At 40.2% G+C, this 19,020-nt stretch overlaps 1 protein-coding gene across 3 annotated transcripts in view; it reads left to right on the forward strand.

Moving 5' to 3' along the window:
• Positions 1–19,020, forward strand: part of TAF4 (TATA-box binding protein associated factor 4) — a 641,126-nt gene that overhangs the window by 471,666 nt on the left and 150,440 nt on the right. For all 3 annotated transcript variants that reach the window (XM_044090373.1, XM_044090375.1, XM_044090374.1), the window contains one exon: positions 8,985–9,221. In XM_044090373.1, coding sequence (XP_043946308.1) covers positions 8,985–9,221 — 237 coding nt within the window. The remainder of the gene's footprint in view (positions 1–8,984; positions 9,222–19,020) is intronic.

Consider the following 19,020-nt stretch of genomic DNA (forward strand, 5'->3'; position numbering starts at 1 on the left):
AGGTGAGGCGAATCTGTTTCACCTTCCTGCCCTCTCATCTGTCCATGGAGCACAGACTGTTTAAAATTATTAGCCACAAGTGTTTGCCCACTTAAAGGTACAAGGAGTTCATATTTGTCCTTTTCTGGTGATTCCTAATGTGAGCAACCTAGGTAGACGATGGAGTTCTCTGAGGTTCGCTACACACTCTTTGTCATATTTGGGTTTTCTGTTAAGCTGACCAAGTCAAGCCTGGTACCAGAAAGGGCAGCTGTTTCTTGGGGTATTTTTGGACACAGGGAAGGGGAAAGCTATTTCTGATGATGAACATGGCCTCCCATTTTGAAGGTTGGTTTTCTGAATCTGTCTCAGAAATTGCCTCTCAGCATGAGTTTTCCTGAGGATTTTGAGCTATATATTGGTTGCCAGCCTACTGTTCTTATGGCCAGTCCAAACATACAGCTTGAGAGTGTACACACTGGTACCTCAGAAATCTGTGGCAGCAGTACAGTAATTACATACACAAAATAACTTCTATAACCTATTCCATCAAGAAGTAGTTGTCGTGATGGTTCCAGCAACTAGAATAGAGTCAAGGCAGGCCATTTGTGACCATTGAGGGGCAAAATGTCTAACCATGAATGCCTTAGACTTGGATTGAGAGCTGCATTCAGCACACCTAAAGATGTAAAGCACTTAGAGAAATAAGCAAGCATATCGATCTAAAAAAGATGATGTCCCTAGCACTTACACAGAGAACCTTCAAGTTATGTATCTGACGAAGCTTATTTAAGCAAATAGAGTTTAGTTTGTTTTTCAAACTGCACAGGGGAATATATATTTTTTTGTTTGTTTTTAATCACACCAGGGTGCTGGTTCATTGTTTTTATATACATATGTGTATATGTATGTGTGCGCGCGTGTGTGTGTATGTATGGGTTCACTTCAGAATGTCGAAGTGTGAAAACCTTGAATTTCATATGGTCGAGACCATATGATCGAAGTTTTAAAATTTGAAACGTTCTGAACAGAGATCTGCATGCATTCCGGAATGGGAAATTTTCCCTTTTCCTTGTTGTAGTGCAATTTTGGAGTTGATATATTTAAATAATGAGGGGTGTGGGGGCACACCCCCCATTTGTGGTTGCAGTGGGGCATGCCCCCCTGCAAAAACGTTTAGGAACTTGGTTTAGTGTTCTTTTTGGATGCATTTCAGAGTTTCAAAGTTATGAAACTTCGCTCGTATGGTCTCGACCATATGAAATTCAAAGTTTTCAAACTTTGATATTCTGAAGTGAATCCATATGTATGTATATATGCTATACACACACACACACACACACACACACACACACACACGTGTATGTCTGTGTAGGTGTGTGTGTGTGTGTGTATGTATGTGTGTGTATATATATATATATATATATATATATATATATATATGTGTGTGTGTATGTATATATATATATATATATATATATATATATATATATATATATATACATACATATACACACACACACACACACACACACACACACACACACACACACACACACATCTGTGTGTATCTGTGTATATGTATGTATATATGTATCTGTATATAATTTATGTATGTATGTGTGTATGTGTATAAACATGTACATACATTTAGTGTGTGTGAGAGAGAATGTAAAATTTCACTTTATAATTCACCACATGAAACGTTTCCACAGACTGCTGCACAGAATAAAGGTACACAAAAGAAGCGCTCCTTCTAGTACGAATTTTGAAGAAATAATTTTTGCTTTGTCGGCTTCATACTTCAAAAGCTGTAAATTGCAGTTTTATTAGAATTGCTGTTTTTAGTGCTGACCCCAGATAATGGCGAAACCATTGCATTCAGATCACGTGATGAATCACCTGCACACCATCTGTATGACAAAAACACTCTGTGTCAAATAACCTACATGGAATTACCCCTGTGAAACTTCCACCAAATTGTCAAATTATGAAAATCTCGTGTAGAAGGTAAAACAAACATTGTAAAAATAAAACTAAAATCAAATGTATATATGTATATATTCCAAATATTGAAAAAAATTTGCCATGGAATACATAAAGATAATATCCCCTTCTGGAAGACTTTCAAACAAAAGACATACAAAATCGAAAGAATATTTATATACAAATTCTAAATACTATACAGTCACCCTGGAAAAGCCTCATTGTAACTGGAATTTGTAAATGACACTGTGTCATTAAATAAAAATAGTTAATAGTAAAATTGCCTTACTAATCTTGTTAAACCCGGATACTATTGTAACAAAAAAAAAAATCATGCCAGCCTGTCCCGTTGTTGCATCTTATTGAAACCCAGCTGAGAAAAGGCTTTACTATGTATGTATTCCAGAGCTTTTTTGTTTTGTAAATGTGATATCTTTGGGAACCTATAACTTTCTAGCTTATGTCAAGGTATGCCCACATATCGGGAACTAAAGTCCCTGTGATAAGTCCTTCACTGTAGTACTAGAGGGCTACATTTTTTATTACACCAAGATGTGTCTCCCTTGTGTGGACCCCCCCCCCCAAAAAAAAAAGCATGCCACAAGCTTGTCCAGTACATTACGTGGTGATGAAACTCTCCACTGAAATGTTCTTACACTGAAGATGCATAACTGTAGAGTTAATGATGGCTCGTAGGTATCCCATAACACACTTGTAGTGCAGAGGTTTAATGCCTATCACTCCTTCAGACCCAGTGTCGAATTGGAAGATGTAGCTGGAGGAGGTTTATCATTGTTCCTAAGAAACCATTTCACCTTCAGGCTCGTAATGCTGTACAGTGACCTTGAACTCCTCCAAATCCTTCTCACTGATTTTATGATGACAAATTATGTCCAATGTAGAAGGTTCCATATCTACAGCTCACAATATTGGCCATCCAATCAGTACTGCATGCAACTAGGCATTTAATTTCAAAAGCTTTGCAAGTTTTCGGCAAAGTGAAAAAAAATGTTTTAAAATATTGGCTTGCAGTGAGTTCATTCTCCCCAGGCATAACACCTCCTTGGTAGTTCTTTGTATAGTATCCTCCTAGAACATGCTGATTGTAGATACCAGCGGTAATTAACATTTTTTCTGATCATGAAAGAATGGTCCTTTAAGTAGTGATAAACAGATATTGCTGGTTTCATGGCCACTAGCCACCTTCTGATAAGTAAGTGCGTCTTTCCTCTCTGTGGGTATGGTCTCACCGATTGCCTTGGCCATGCACTAGTCATTGTACCTCTTGCTTCGAATCAGTACTTGAAAGAAAATGGGCTTCTTTTACAAAATCCTCCTGTTGATTTCATATTTTTCTTTGCAAAAATACCAGTGGAATCATGTTGATTGATATCTTTTCCCCAAAAGCAAATATATGGACAATTTTCACCAAAAGCTCTTTCGGTGAGACTCAGTAAATCAAGCTCCCCCTGTATCTCCATTGTGGGAGATAGCTCCCATATCAAACTTAAATATACTTATGCAGAGGTTGCACAACAGTGGAGAAAAGGGAATTCTTCATTGTCGGCAAAAGAGCTATTGGGGATTCTATAGATGGGACCCCACAATTGGACTTGGGGATTTTCTTAATTATGTGTTTAAGATGGCAGCTGGAGGCTGATAATAGGGAACTTCTACTGAATGGTTTCCTGTATAATGTAGTATTCGCAAAACTATTAACTAGTTGTGTAACTGTGACATCTAAAAAATTAGACACAATAGATCATAAGTAACAGTAAATCTGATTCCATAAATATTTGAATTTAGGAAATCCAAAGTATGTGCAAGTTCACTGACATTTCCTTCTTTGCAGTAGCCAGTAATCATCTAAAAATCTGTGGATTTATATCTGGATTACAAATGGATTTTTCAAAAAAAAAAAAATAAATAAATAAATAATATATATATATATATATATATATATATATATATATATATATATATATATAAATAACTCTGCTTAATGGGTCAGAAGTAGCTCATGTTGCATTGACCCTTAATTGAGTACGGTACTGTTTAAAAAAAAAATCTGTAATGCCATTTAGAATGTTCCAGTAGAAATGTTTTGAAAGGTTTATCGTGCAGATTGAGCTGTTTTAGAAAGTACCTTCCTACCCTGTGTCTGGCTTGGTGGTGGCTGGTTCTGTACAGTGCTTACAAATCCAATGTACACAGTTAGGTAGTATTATATGTTTGTATGTTATTCATAACTGAAAGAAATTGTGTGATATCTTGCAACCAACAGGAATCTGTGTCAAAAGTGGTTTAAGGTAGGCCTCAAAGAACTCAGAAGGGGGGTTCAGTGTGCAAACCCTTGCCCAAAACAGTAGTGTGGCCAGGAGTAGGGGTAACAAGTTTGAGTCGTTGACAGAATATAAAAATGTCTATTGGGGCCCGACTCAATAATTTTTTTTAACAAGCCTGTCAGAAATAAAACCTCCATTACACATCCATTACACATCCTTATATGGAAACCATCAGTCTGTTACTTAATGGGTAGTTACTGAAACATGGTTTCAGAACAGAGATAGCACACATTTTACCTATGAAAGTTTGACAATATCTTTTTGGCTCACCTTTTACTGAAAGTATAATCTCAAAAATTTTTTTTTTTTTTTGCTGGGGGAAGGGGGTCAGACCCTGAATGCACTCCCAAATTATACATACCAGCTCAACAATTGCACCACAGTGTGGAAAAGGGGACCCCACCCCATAAAGCATGCTACCAGCTTGCCTAATACATTAGATGGTGATGAAACTCGCCAACGAAATGTTCTTGCACTGAAGGTGCATAACGGTAGAGTTAACAATGGCTCTTAGGTATCCCATAATACACTTGCAGTGCAGTGGTTTAATGCCTACCTCTCCTTTTATACCCAGTGTTGGATTGGAAAATGTAGCTGGAAGGGGGTTTATCATTGTTCCTAAGAAACCATTTCACTTTCAGGCTGATAATGCTGTACAGTGACCTTGAACTCCTCCATATCCTTTTTATGGTAAATACAATCCAGTACCACATTGTTGTCAACTGCTGTAACCATTTCATTTTCTGGCAAACCACAAGGTAAGTCTAAACAAATTCACAGCCTTACTACAGAGCCCTCCATCCTATCCTCTTGGGTGACTTCAACTATCATGTTAATTGGGGAAACCTGTACTTCCACAAAAAAGTATGCACAAAGATTCCTGGATTTCATTAAAGCCAACTCCTTTGACATTCTACTCCAAACTCCAATGAGGGTCTCAAAAATGTTAGACCTGGTTCTTTCATACCTAATTTCCCAATGCTTAGCACCTGTAGCTACAAAATCACTGGTCGAATCTAACCACCATGCAGTAACAGTTACCTCAAATGCAAGACTCCTGTAACCTTTCCATATTCGGAGACTACTCCAACTAACTAATGACGTGATGAAATTCAAACACCCTCTTCTTCTGATGGCCTCACATTACATGCTGCTTTATTCATAGCCAAGTCCTGTGCCTACTTCCAGGCTTGTACTGAGGCTTAGGCAAAATACAATTTGAAATTTAAGAACAAACCCATGTGGAACAATTAAAAGCAAAATTAACACCCCATGAGCTAGAGAAGAGCTCATAAAGTTCAGCAAAGAACTTAGAAACAAAATAAAATCCCCCAAAAACAAGTATGAATTCAGAATTGCCACTCACACTAACGGTAATCATAAAACCTTCAGCCATGGTGGGAATCTGACAAGTAATACCCAACAGTACCTGAGTCAATACAAAATAACACCAGAAAGTCATCCCCTGAGGACATAGCTAACATGTTAGAGGACAAATTCAACCCCAAAATTTACTCCCCTAGTTTTGCCTGATTCGCAGTAAATTAGTATGGCTATGCAAAGCACTCTTAGCACCTTTGAGCAAGTCCTGTGTCCTCTTTCCAAAGTTAAGAACATTAGCCCTGTGGACCCAGATAATGCAGATAATGTACCAGTCTGTTTTCTTGCCAGCACCAAAAATTGTTTGGCTGACTCATTATTAATTGCATTCCTTCTCGGCCTGTCTCCTGGACTTGTGTGAAAGGTATGGAGAGTTACTGTAGTCGTACTACTCCACAAAGGGGACCCCAATACTGATATGGGAAACTACAGACCCAGAATTATTACCAGCCTTACCTGTTAGGAAGTAGAGAGCATCATTATGCATCTTATTAACAAAGACATATAGGTAGTCTTCAAACTGTGGACCCAAACCATTTGGTTTTGTTAAAGGCAGATCCTGTCTCCTAAACCTGGTGGTCATTTTTGAACAAGTTCCCAAGATATTGGACTGTGGCAGATTTGTTCACACTGTGTACCTGGATTAGGCCAAAGCCATTGATACCAATCCATGTTTTGATGTCACTGATAAGCTGATCAAACTTAATGGAAACACTTATGTTTCCCACTGTATAACAAACTGACTGAATGAAGTAACCCAGTTTATTAGTGTTGGAGGCAGACTCGGTCAAAAGAGCAGTTGCCACTGGCTTGTACCTTGGAGATCTTTACTGGGACCACTCCTCTTTGGTATCCACTTTTCTGATGTCAAGGCCAACACCAAGAAAAGTACAGTAGCGTCCTTTGGGAAATCATCCACCCCTGGTAAGTATCATATTGACAACACAACTCTTGTCAGAGACATGGGGGACACATGTAGAAAGTAATCTAGGCTTTGACCATCATGTGTGTATGTGTGTACAGCAGTGAAGAAATCACTGTATATCATGCAACTTATAAACAAAGGTGTGGCACCTAGGTTCAAGGATGTCACTCTTCCAGTGTATTCAGAACTCATTAGACCCATCTTTAAGTACAATGCCCCCTTTTGGCATGCACCTAACCAGACACATCCAACAACTGGAATGTTCAAGAGGTTTCTCACCAAAAGAATACAGGACGTAAGTAACATGACCTGTGCAGACAGCCTCAAAGCTCTGTCTCCTACAGGCTGTTGAGAGATCTACGTTTGGCATACAAGGCATTGTCGAACCCCACCCTGATGGACCTCCTGCGTATCTGCAAAACAAACCACTCTAGAATTCCCCAATCTAAAGAATTAACACTTGCCTGTATCCCAGAGACCATCCCTTCTATGGAAAAGGCTCCCCATCCGTATAAAATATAGTTCCTGCCGAATCCAAATCAAGTGCAACTTGGACAGTTGAATGGGGAACAGGAAATTCATTCCTGGTTTGGCACCTATGTCTCTTAACAGACATAGGCAGCCTGTATATGTTTCATCTCCCAGGCCCCTGTTTTCTAAGTGTTTCATCTCCCAAGCTCCTGCTTACACTTGTTAAAGATACCAGAACTTGTCAGAAATGTGGGATGCATGCCTAATCTGAAAAAGGCCCCAGTTGTCATTAGCCTAGTACACGCCTGTGAACCAAGGGCCTGTGGGCATTGAAGTTTGCTGATGATTGCATTTGGAGCTGTTATAAACACACTAACTGACAACTGGAATATCCAGGAGGGACTAACACACACTATCAAGTGGTACTTTGGCCATGGCCTCAAGCTAAATGCCAAAATATATAGCACTGTGTCCTTTGATAAATGCAGGCATCCATGCTCCTATCACATAGGTAACATTACCCCCCTAAAATTTGATTTGGGCATTTTCATTGGCCATGAACTATCCTTTGACCACTGTATTGCTACTGTTGTTAGGAAGTCCTTTTATATAGCCTGACTAAGCATCAGGAGTTGATCTTCAAGATCCAAGGAAGTTCATCTCCCTTTAGTCCTCCCTTATCAGGCCTGTTACAGAGTATAATTCCCCCTTTAGTATGTTTTCATCTAAGTGCATGACCCAGCTTGCGAGACCACAACATTTGCTGTAGAAGGTTTACAACCAGCCTGTCTTGGTTGAAGTAATTTCAGTTTGTTATTGTAACAGGTATTGAAACATTTTTATAATTTGGAATGATGTTTTCAGAGTCGTTCCCCCCCAACCCCCCATTTGTACCTAAATGGCAAGTAGAAGTAGTCTCTAAAATGTTAGTTTATTTCACGGTGAAAGTAGGGTACGAAAATTCAGGTTAGGTGTCTGTGTTGGAAGAATATTTTGAAGTCAAATCTGAATGTAAAATGGAGCCTGAAGAAACATGCTATTTGCTCTTAGACCTAGTCTTGCTTCTATCGTAGTTACAGAAACAGCAAAATGTGCAGAGTGCTTTTGTTTCCTTCATGTGAAATGCGGATTTATTTTTATAACCATTTGTGCCTGTCTTATGTTTTCTGATTTTACTGGCCTCTAATTCCTTATCCAGTTGATCTATCTTTTTTGATATATATGTATACACAGATACATATATATTTATATATGGGGATATAGTGTATGTATTTTTAAATGCTAATGCTCTGGTTATGGGAGAGTGCATACTATATGGAACCCTTGTTTCTAGAGAGTTCAGTTTGGGTAAGAACATCAGAGAGGTTAAAACACACCCTTATTTTGCTTTTATTTTACCTGGTACTCAGATATAGAAGGCCTTATGCTATATGCAGAACTCCTCTTTTAACACCCATGTGTGCTGTCCCCTGAAGTGTGTATGTGTATTCTTTTGTGTGCAGTTTTTTATCCACCCAGTATCAACTTTGTTTTATTTCTAGTTACTGAGTGTGTTTTATAAATATACCCAATAATCAAAATTATTTGTGTAAATTTAAATGTAAATGTGCAAGTATTTACTCATGTATGCATATGATAAAAGTATCCGCTATTGAAACTGTCCACATCTCGAAACAGAGCCAAATGTTAGTTCAGTTTTAAGTTCTCATTTTCTTCAGACCATTTTTCTGCACTATTTCTTGTGTTACTCCTTTGATCTTCAGCATAAGAAAGTGACAGTGAAGTTTAGTTGTTTCCATTTATTAGCAGTGAAGTTAAATGTTTTGTTTTAGTGAAACTTTACTCATTGCAGTACAGTATGGTGTACTAAACTACCTTGTTTATTTTTTTTTCTACAGAGGAGTCTGCCGGCTTTGAGACAATTAACCCCAGACTCAGCTGCTTTTATTCAACAAAGCCAACACCCACAACCGATTGTACAAGCAACGACAGCACTTACAGCAGTGGTTTTAGGGAGCTCTGTTCAGAGGACTGCAGGAAAAGCCACTGCTACAGTAACAAGTACTCTCCAACAGCCTGTAATCAGCCTGGCGCAGTCTGCGCAAGCTGGCAATAAAGGACAACATACGTCGCTGGTATATACACTAGGATTACCAATTTTTCAGTGATAATGGTTCTAGCAATTCTGCTTGGATTGATTTTTTTTCATCAGAAGCCTCTGAAGTAACCACTCTTTTGATGGAATTATTCAGTCAGTAAATTCCAAGTGTCATATATGTGGTTTACTTTTTATTATTTCTTTATTGATCAGGTAAAACCCACTTGATTCAAGTGTCTCTGATTCTGGAGCACGCATCTGGTTAAATGATTTATTTATTTTTTTAATGTTCATAGAGTATTTTTAACTTGACATTTTCATGAATGAGAAGGATGTGGGTCGATTGTAGCCCCTAGTGCTGCACTGTGTATGATAGTTCAAAATGCAGAATGGTGGTAAATTTACTGGTCAAAGAAATGATTATTTTTGGGCCTAGCCCAGGATGAGAGTACTTCTGATTAGAATCAGTTTGCTTGAGTGAAAAATCAGATGCTGCATAACATAATGCTAAGTACTGGGGGTCTGCAGCATATGGCAAAAAGACCAATAATGGATACACAGAAAAAAAATATTTTTATACTTTTTATTAATATGAAGTATTCCAAAGTTTATAGACCAAAGAGTTGCAAGCTAGAAAGGTACAGAAATGTGCATGTGTGTAAAATTATTCCGTTATTCATTGTTCATAAAGGAGGCATACCAGGTGTAAAGGGAAGGGTATTTGGAATTTCACATGCAAAATGTAACTGTAGGAATGAAATGTGTAAAAAAAAAAAATTAAGATTGAGAGGAAAGAGTATAGTGATAACCGTCTTCAAAAGCACATGACAGACAGTAGATGATTTTTCAGTTTCTAAAATGGTAGTTGAGTAGCTGTATTACAGTCTATGGTGTGAGTAGAAATTTTTGGTTTGCTAGACCGGGGTGAGGCAATTACAAGTGAGGTTACAAGAAAGTTTCTGTGAGTTTGTTTGGATTATCAGTAATGTTCTTGGCAGCAGAATGTGTTTGACTAATGGAAAGTTGCCAAAAGTCATTTTCCCCTGGATCAGGACACTTTTCCATTGGATTTTTATGACTAAAACTGTGATCGTGTAAGTAGGTGAAGTGTTAAATGGGATTCCCCAGCACATGTGCGCGCACACACACACACACACACACACACACACACACACACACACACACACACAGAGTATGAGGTGGAACTGCAGATAGGAGGTAGAGATTACACCATTGTTTTCCTAAGTACAACATCAGTACCAACGTTGGTTTTCTTGCCCAGCTTCCCTTTCTCTCTTTAACTTCTCATGAAGAAATAATGAGAGAGAAAAGGAGAGAGAGGAGCTTTTTATGCAGCCAGTGTCTTGTACCTTAAAAAGGCATAAAGCTGCACTTAAGCTACAGTTTTTACCTTATGGCAGTCTATGTTGTTTCTTTATTCCTTCTAATGAGTGAGTGTTGGAGATTATAGTGTAGGATTTATTTTGCACTTTACAGTCTCAGCCTTATTTAAATCCTTTTTTATAACCCTGATTTCTGTCCTCATGACTTTCCTGTTGTGGAAATAGAAATGAGGCTGCCATTGGATTTTAGAGTTTTTATTTCAGCAGTGGAGCCTGATTCCAGAATTTAGATTGCTGAATAGAAATTTAAGTAGTTAGTTCTGAAGTAGCCGGGGTGGCTGTGGTGGTGCAACAGTTAGTGTTGCCGCCTCACAACAAGAGGTTCTCCGGTTTAATCCTCGGCTGGGGTGCCTTCTGTGCGGAGTCTGCATGTCCTCCCTGTGGTCGTGTGGGTTTCCTCCGGGTGCTCCAGTTTCCTCCCACATCCCAAAGACAATGCTGTAGGTGGATTGGACACTCTCTAAATTGACCCTAGGTGTGAGTGTGTGCGTATGTGTGCCTTCTGTGGAAGGTTGGGTGCTGGGCTGGCAACTCGACACCGTAAAACTCCACTGCTAATCATGAGTGGACAAGGTAATCTGCTGTGGTGACCCCTAACCGGGAAAAGCCAAAAGAAGAAGAAGAAGTTCTGAAGTAGCCGTTTTGAAGTAGTTTTAGCTCCCTGCTTATTATTAATAGATGCAAAGGATTCTTGAATGCATTTAATTATATGTAATGCTTAAACAAATTGCTTGCATTTTGCTTTGCAGTTTGACAAAAGCCATCTCATTGAAACTAGTACCATTTGGCTTATAGTTTTTCTTCCCCAAAGTGTGTTTCAGCTGCAGTTGTTTTGCTACACACACATATGGATTTTTGCTTTTTCCTTATTTGGATAAATGCCTGTTAAGAACTAGATGTAGAGAACACTTCTTTTTGATACTATTGCAGTAGGTGCTGTGTGTTTTGGACTTGTACCCAAATGTGCTAGGATCTGTTTCAGGCCTTCTCCGTATTAGCCCTCATCAGGAAGCATTTTATGCCAGCTCCATTTTCACATCTATTTAAAAGGTCTGTCTCTTCATTCTTTCCCACTGTGTACCGAACATAACTTACATATATTCCGGTGTCCCTGATGTGTGTCATCTCTTTGTAATTTCTCCTCAGAACGTCACTGTCGTATTTTTTATTTTTTAATGGACTTTGTGTGCTGTTTTGGATCACCTGGAGAAGAAAAGGACCTGCCCTTATGGAAAATGGATCATACTGAGTGGCTGATGCTCCTTGCACCTTTTCTGCATAAGCAGTCAGCACAGAACCATAGCATGACACCAGTGCCATAGGTTTAATAAGGCCAGTGGTAGGGGAAAAATTCTCTTGGCTAAGAGGCTTGTTGAAATGGAAGTCAGATTAATGAAATTGTCTGAATTGGGTATGGGCATGTGTTCAGCAAGTTATTTTGCATCAAAAGGACAGCATAAACAGACAGAAGATGAATATTTTCCAGGTAAGAGAAATTAGTAGAAAAATAGGATGATCAGTCTTTAAAAGCAGCTCTGGCATTATTGCTGTTGTACCTACAGAAGAAATGTGGATGTGAAGATAGTGGTGTCTTCCTTAACAGGAGGCTTTCACCAGTTCAGATTTTACTCCACTGTGACCTGACACTGGCATTACACATACTCTTTCTTGTTCATGGCTACTCTCAGGCCAGTACTGTATAAGTTAACATTTTAATAACGAATAGTGCACTTTTCTTCTTCGTCTTACTTTGCAGATATCACCAGAAAGGTATTTGTCCCCCTTTATTTTTCTACCTAGAGTAATGATGCATTGATGACTGCTTTTCACAAAGCCAGTGTGAGAGCCATTCTCTCATCATTGGTTGCTCTCCCTAACTCCATAATTGCTTTTGTGCAAGTCTTTTTCCTCTCTTTTACTACCCACACAGTCATACTTGGCCAAATCATATATCTGGGTCACTGGGGGCAGGAGTCTCAGATGTTCATATTGATCACAGCTGCAGTAGCCTTAGCAAAATGGGTTATATTCTAATAAGGATGTAACAGATGGCCAACTTATAAGGTTTCAGGGCACCTTTCACACACTCAAACTGTCAGGCAGCTTGACCTGAGATGAACAAAAAAAAAAAAAACATTTTTGTATCAAGCCCTTAAAAGCTTTACTGCCACCAAGGATTGTGCTTCTCCAAGTTTTTGAAAATCAGCTGACAGTTTGGTGCTGTTCTGGGTAGAGAAGTTCCCTTTGGAGGAAAATCCTTCCATTTTTCTAAGTATTGTTTGTGTTTTCTTTTTCACTTTTCTCTTCAGGAAAGTTATTTTAAAGTTAGTAGTTTTTTTTTTTGTTATAATAGACTGTCATCATGAGACTGCATTGTACTTTTAAATGGGCACCTTCTTTTCTCCCACAAGTTTAAAAGTTATGCAAAGTAATTGAAAATTATTGTTTCCTGGAGAAGTTTGTTTTACTTTTTTGGGTCTGTACTTTTACTGTGTTTTTCTGTGAGAAAAGTGACTTAAAGATGTTAGTTTTTAGTGGTATTTTCTACTTGTCTTCCCCAGAAAAGAGGCACCATTTTCATATTAATCATGGAACAAACTGCTGGTCCCACAGCTGGTCCTTTTTCCAGCCACAAAAAGAAAAAGTTAAGCAAACAGCCTTTGCCACCACAGCGGGCAAGCAGTTTCCCTCAGCCACAGGTGGGTGATTCTGCTGTGGCCATTGCTGCACATCAGACCTCTCATCTTTTACCTCATATCCCTCTGGCATAGCACCTACAGCCACTATCAACCAGGGGTTAGCCATGTCCTCTGCAGCTGTTGAGATCCGCTCAGTAGGCTAAGGGAGAGGCAGTGCTTCTTTACCCTGGGAGAGGGAATATGAAATTTGTCCCTGTTGTGTCAGAATGCTGTGCCCAGTCCTGGGGAAGCTGCTGCTGCCATTACTAACACCGTTGTCCCCATTTTTCCTGTCTAAAAAAAAACAGAAAACTAAGCATTTGTCAGCTCCTCTTCAAATGTCCTTGGCCACGAGAAGTTTACTGTCTGGCTCAGGGTTTAATTGAGGCTATTGATCCTTCTTGTAAAGTAGCTTGTGGTAAAAAGAGGGATACCTGTTTTCCTGAAGAGGTTCAGGATTCTGACTCTGAACCAGAAGATGAAAGGACAGATACAGGGTTTTCCCACCAGATTTCTGATTCTGACTCTGAGGAGAGCTCAGTTTCTAATTATCTTTCTCGGAGACTATTACTAGAGTATGCCACTGTTTTCAGTGCACTGAAAGTCAGAAGACTGAGGTTTCTCAGTCCCTCAGAAAATACTGCAAATTGTTACAGAAGGAATTTCAAGAACCTACACCCATTCCTCCTGTTACCTTGGCTTTAGAGAATGTGTGTATGTGTTACTGCCTGCAGTTTACCTGATAGCCGGCCGGTTGCCTCTAAAAAGGCAGATAGGATGTATAAAGTTCTTCAGTCTTATGTTGTTGTACACTATTCCCAAACCAGCCAGATCTAACAGCTATAGCTTTAGTTGATCCTACTGCTGCTAAACACTTAGTTAATTCTAGTCCTACTCTTTCTAAAAGGATTGAGAAAATTAGTGATAAGTATGGGAAAAAATGTATACTTCTGCAACATTTTTTTCAGAATTTTGAATTGTCAGGCTGCTGTAATAGTTTGTTCTAATTGTGAACATATGAGGAATGTTTTATCTGAAGATCCAATGTTAACTTCTCTGTATGGCTTTAACCTTTGTGTTATTGGATTTGATGCTGGACAAATCCTTCAGACTTCAACTCACTGGGCTCCGCTTCCATACCCACAATCCCCTACTCCTCAACAGACACCTCAAATCATGTTTGCCGACATTCCTGTCAGCAGCTTGATCGGTGGCACTGTGAAAACGTATTCTTTTGGTACATTTTGTCTAGGCTTTCTGCATTGTTTTTCTTCTCTACGTTTTATGGATAGATGTTTGTAGGATTGGTATAGCATAGGTTAGTTAGGTTTAGGCTTTGTGTGTGGTTAGTTGTGGGGTTTTCCTGCCTCTTTTGAGTTTGTTATTAGGATTTTGGATTCTAGAGTAGGTAATGTAGTGTTTTTTTTTTCTTTTGTGTAGTGTGTTATGTGTTTCAGGTCTGCCTTATCCATGAATAAGGGATGTAAAAAATGTTTTGCTTGCGGGCACAAGCTGCCCTCGCAAGATGTGCATAAGTGTGTTTACTGTTTGGGGGCTACCCTCCTGGATTCTCCTTGCTCCATCTGCAAGGAGTTTGGGTCTAGGGCAGTGAATGAGAGGCCTTCTTCCAGCTGGTTCTTCTTCTTCTGTAGTACCGAAGGATGGCTCTGTGAAACCTCACTGCTCTTCCAAGGACTCCAACACCTCCAGAGGGGATCATAAGAGGTCCTCCTCTATCTCCATTGGCCACCTCGGCATTGGTGCTGGCTCCGACTCCTTGTAGCTGATCGCCCTTGGTGCCAGCTATGAACAAGGCTCCGTCTTTGGCCCTTGGCATATTGAGCTCAATTTTGGTCAAAGGAGCTCCGTCAGGTTGGGTAGCTTCCCCCTTCTCCCTGGTCTGTCCACTAGAGATGTCACCAAGTCTTCTCCTTCCCGTTTCTAAGTCTCTCTGGCTTGGATCAGGCAGGGCGAATTCTTCATCTCCAGGCAACCCTCCAAGCCCTTGTCAGTGGCATTATCTGCTCGGTCATCAAGGTCTGTGGGCAGTTTCAAAGCATCAGGCTTGGAAGAGCTGAAGAGGTCCTTTTTGCAGACCCAGATTTATTTATTTTCCATTTGTTTACTGGGTTAGTCCGACCGGACAGAAGGTGACCATTTTCAGCAGTGGCCCAGGGAGAAAAGCTCCAAATACATAATAAAAAATTATAAAAAAAAAATTATTTAAACATAGCTATTTTGTACAAAGAGCATAGAGCATGTAAAAGGAGTAAAAATCTGTGTTTTACAATTGATGCACCATACAGTGGTTAGAATATTAAGAAAGAATTAAACAAGGTATTATACAACAAATATAGAATTGCTTGAATATAAATTCAAAAAGAAGTTTCCATAGACAAACAGGGTCTTAAACTAGAAATCATAACTATAAAGGTGGCCTAAACACCTGGTTCACAGTACTATGCACTGAGTGAAACTACACAGTACACCTGTGATCTAGGGATGTTGAAAGTCAGGAATAGGTGAAATTAGTCTGGTTCTGTACAGGAACATATCCAAGTTTTAAATAGGAGATCTTTTAGTAGGGATTTGAAAGTATGTTTACTATTTAGACATCTAATGTTAGGGGGTAGAGAGTTCCAGCCCTTAGGTTCATAGGTTCATAGATTAGTACTAAGCTAACTGCCCTTGCAAGCCATTTTAAACCTAGCCAATTATGCCTTGTGAGACTCAAACCCTGCACCTTGCGTTTGTAAGGCAAACACTTTAAACATTAGGCCACCCTCCCAACCTTAACTGCATAGGAATAAAGAGATTGGCTTGAACTATGTAAGCAATCGGTAACCGTCAGTAGTGTGGTATTAGAAGATCTTAGTTGACGCGCAGTATTATGGAAGGTGAGCAGACCAGAGAGGGCAGTTATTTTATTTAGTTGGTATAGCAGTTGATGGGTCAGGAGAAGTTGATTTATTTTAGTAGGTTATGGAGTTCTAACCATCCTAGTTGTCTTAGGGAGTGGCAGTGATGAGAACAAAACTTAGCATTGGTTGCAAATTTTGAGATTTTATTGTAGCAGGTAGATAGTTTCAGAAGGTCAGATTTGTTTAGGTTAGTTAGAAAGGGAAGCATATAGTAAGGTGGAGAGTAGATGGGTACAAGAGATTGTGATTTGGGATTCCTGTGTGAGGAAGTGAGTGAACTTAGTTTTTTATGAACTTTGGCAATTATTAGTGCTATATGTTTGTCGAATTTTAGGTTTTGATCAATAGTTACACCTAGTAGATTGGCTTGGGTTACTGGTGTGATAAGGGTATTGTTGGAGGATGTTATTGAGAATGGCGAGATAGGGGTGAAAGTTTTGGATGGGTGGAAGATCATGAAGTGGGTTTTAGATGGGTTTAGTATGAGTTGGGAGGAATTTAGCCATTTTTCTATAGTAGTGAAGGCTTCCTGGGTTCTATCTTAGAGTAATTGTAGAGAGGGGGCTGAGCAAATAAGGGTGGTGTCATCAGCATACTGAACTATATTAGTTTGTTGGGCAGCCGAGGGGAGGTTATTGGTAAAGATGGAAAATAGTAAGGGACCAAGAATGGATCCTTGCGGAACACCTTGTCCCACTGGGAGGAGAGGGGAGAGAGAGTTATGCCATTTAACAGCTTGTTGCTGGAGGGACAGATAATTTTTAAACCACAGTAGTGAGGGGTTATCCAGATCGAGCTCAGAGAGAGTCGATAGTAATTTGCAGAGGGAATTGTGTCAAATGCCTTTGACAGGACTAGGAAGACAACAGATACTAAGTTACTGAGATTTCTTTGTTGGTTGACGTGGTCAGTAAAGGGATGTAAGGGTAGAGGTGGTACTATGGTTTGGCTGAAATCCATATTGGGAATTTGCTAGCAGGTTATATTGAAGAAGATGATTCAGTAATTGGGTGTGTACACATTTTTCTAAGATTTTTGATAGGGGAGATAGTATAGCTATTGCACGATAATTACTAAGTTTTGTTGAGGATCCACCTTTGTGTAGAGGGATGACGTAAGAAATTTTCCAGAGAGAGGGGACACTGTGTTCAGCTATGGATCTATTGATGAGTATGGAAATACGGTAGGCGATGGCAGAGGCAGCAATCCTGAAGTAATCAGCAGGGAGTTTATCAGCAGTGAGAGTGGTGGGTTTCAGTATGACAAGATATTTACGAATTAGGTCAGTTGGAACTGGTTTGAGAGAGAACTGGGTGTTGGTCTTATGGTGACAGTTTTGTATTTTGGGGGTATTTCTAGTAGTAGTACTTAATTTCTAGGCAATTAGGTCTTATCCCTTCGGGTCCAGGACCTCTTCCTGGAACTTTGGCTCCATCACCTTGGTTTCCTGCCTTGGTCCCTGTGGTTCTGAGGTCCTCGGTCCTGGCTATATCCTCACACTAGGGGTCAGATCCAATGTTGTGGTCATCCTTGGCTGTGACTCCTCCCTTGGTCTAGTCAACTCTGGCTGCATTGGAACTGACTGTACCTCGGGGCCATGGCATCTAAGCTGGTGTTTCCAGGTCAGGTTGGATGATCTCAGCTTTGGGATTGTCCCTCCCAGTTGGACCTTTGGCTTTTGACAGCTCAGCGGCAGTCTTGATGTCTGGGCAAGGAGTAGCTCACACAGATTCGGTTGCACCTCAGGTATCTTTGGATGCTGAGATGGTCAGCTCCAGGAGGCCAGTGTCCACATCCACCTTTGTAGCAGAGAGGATGTTCTCTGCTCAGGAAATGGGTTGGTCTTCCTCAGCTGGTGTTCCATCCCAGTTCTCATCTGTAGCTGTGACCGGTCATCAGCCTGCTCCTGGACATCCTGTGCTGGGTGGCATCCAATCTGCTCCCCAGGGAAGGCTTCCTGCTTCTTCCCCCCTCTCCTCTGGCCTTGTCAGAGAGGAGTCTTAAACCAAGGATACTGACCTCAAGGAAGAAGAGGGGTCCCCTAAGTCACTGTGTGATGACACCTCCTTTGGTGATCTCTTGAAACTTCTTTGCCATTGTGGTGCTAGACCTCCAAAGCCCCCTCTTTGGATAAGTCAGTATTTTTGGAGGCCTTCGGTGTGGGCACATCCACGCCTTGGGTGATTCCCCCTCCAGATGCACTCATAGACCTAGTCTCTCAGAGGGCATGGAAGGAACCTGACACCGTGGAGCTTATTTCTAAGAAGCCTGATAAAATGTCTTGCTCCTGCCAAGGATCAGCTGCATTGGAGTGTAGGGGCCTGTCTGTGGATGTGATCTTGCTGGCAGACAACACCAAGAAAGAAATCTCCGAGGAGAGTCTCTTGGTCCATCCTCCAAACAGAGAATCTTGGGCTTTGGACTGTCTAGGGAAGTAGTCTTTTGCCTCAGCGACATTCACACTGAGGGCACTGAACTACCCATCCCAGTTGACCAGACTTCAGTGCGATTTTGTGGCTGAAGTGTCGTGGGTTAAGACACAGTAGTCTTAGGAGATTCAGAAGACACTGGGGACTTGGCTGTCAGTCATGTTGTCTATTTCCGACATTTCTATGTGTCTTATTTCGAATGCAGCCAATGTTGCAAGCCAAGCTGCTGGCACTGACATTTCCATGTGATGCCATGCTTCGATGTGCCTGTGCAACTTTGCCGATTGCTTCAAGGCACCCTTTATTAATGCCCCTTTTGATGTTTGTTTGGGCCTGTGATTAAAGACACTCTTATTAGAAGCAAACAAGAAGGGAAGACACTGACTTTTGTTGGAGTGCATTTTA

The sequence above is a fragment of the Protopterus annectens genome, chromosome 12.part0 (genome assembly GCF_019279795.1).
Source record: "Protopterus annectens isolate FY-2018-M chromosome 12.part0, PAN1.0, whole genome shotgun sequence".
Lineage (NCBI taxonomy): Eukaryota > Metazoa > Chordata > Ceratodontiformes > Protopteridae > Protopterus > Protopterus annectens.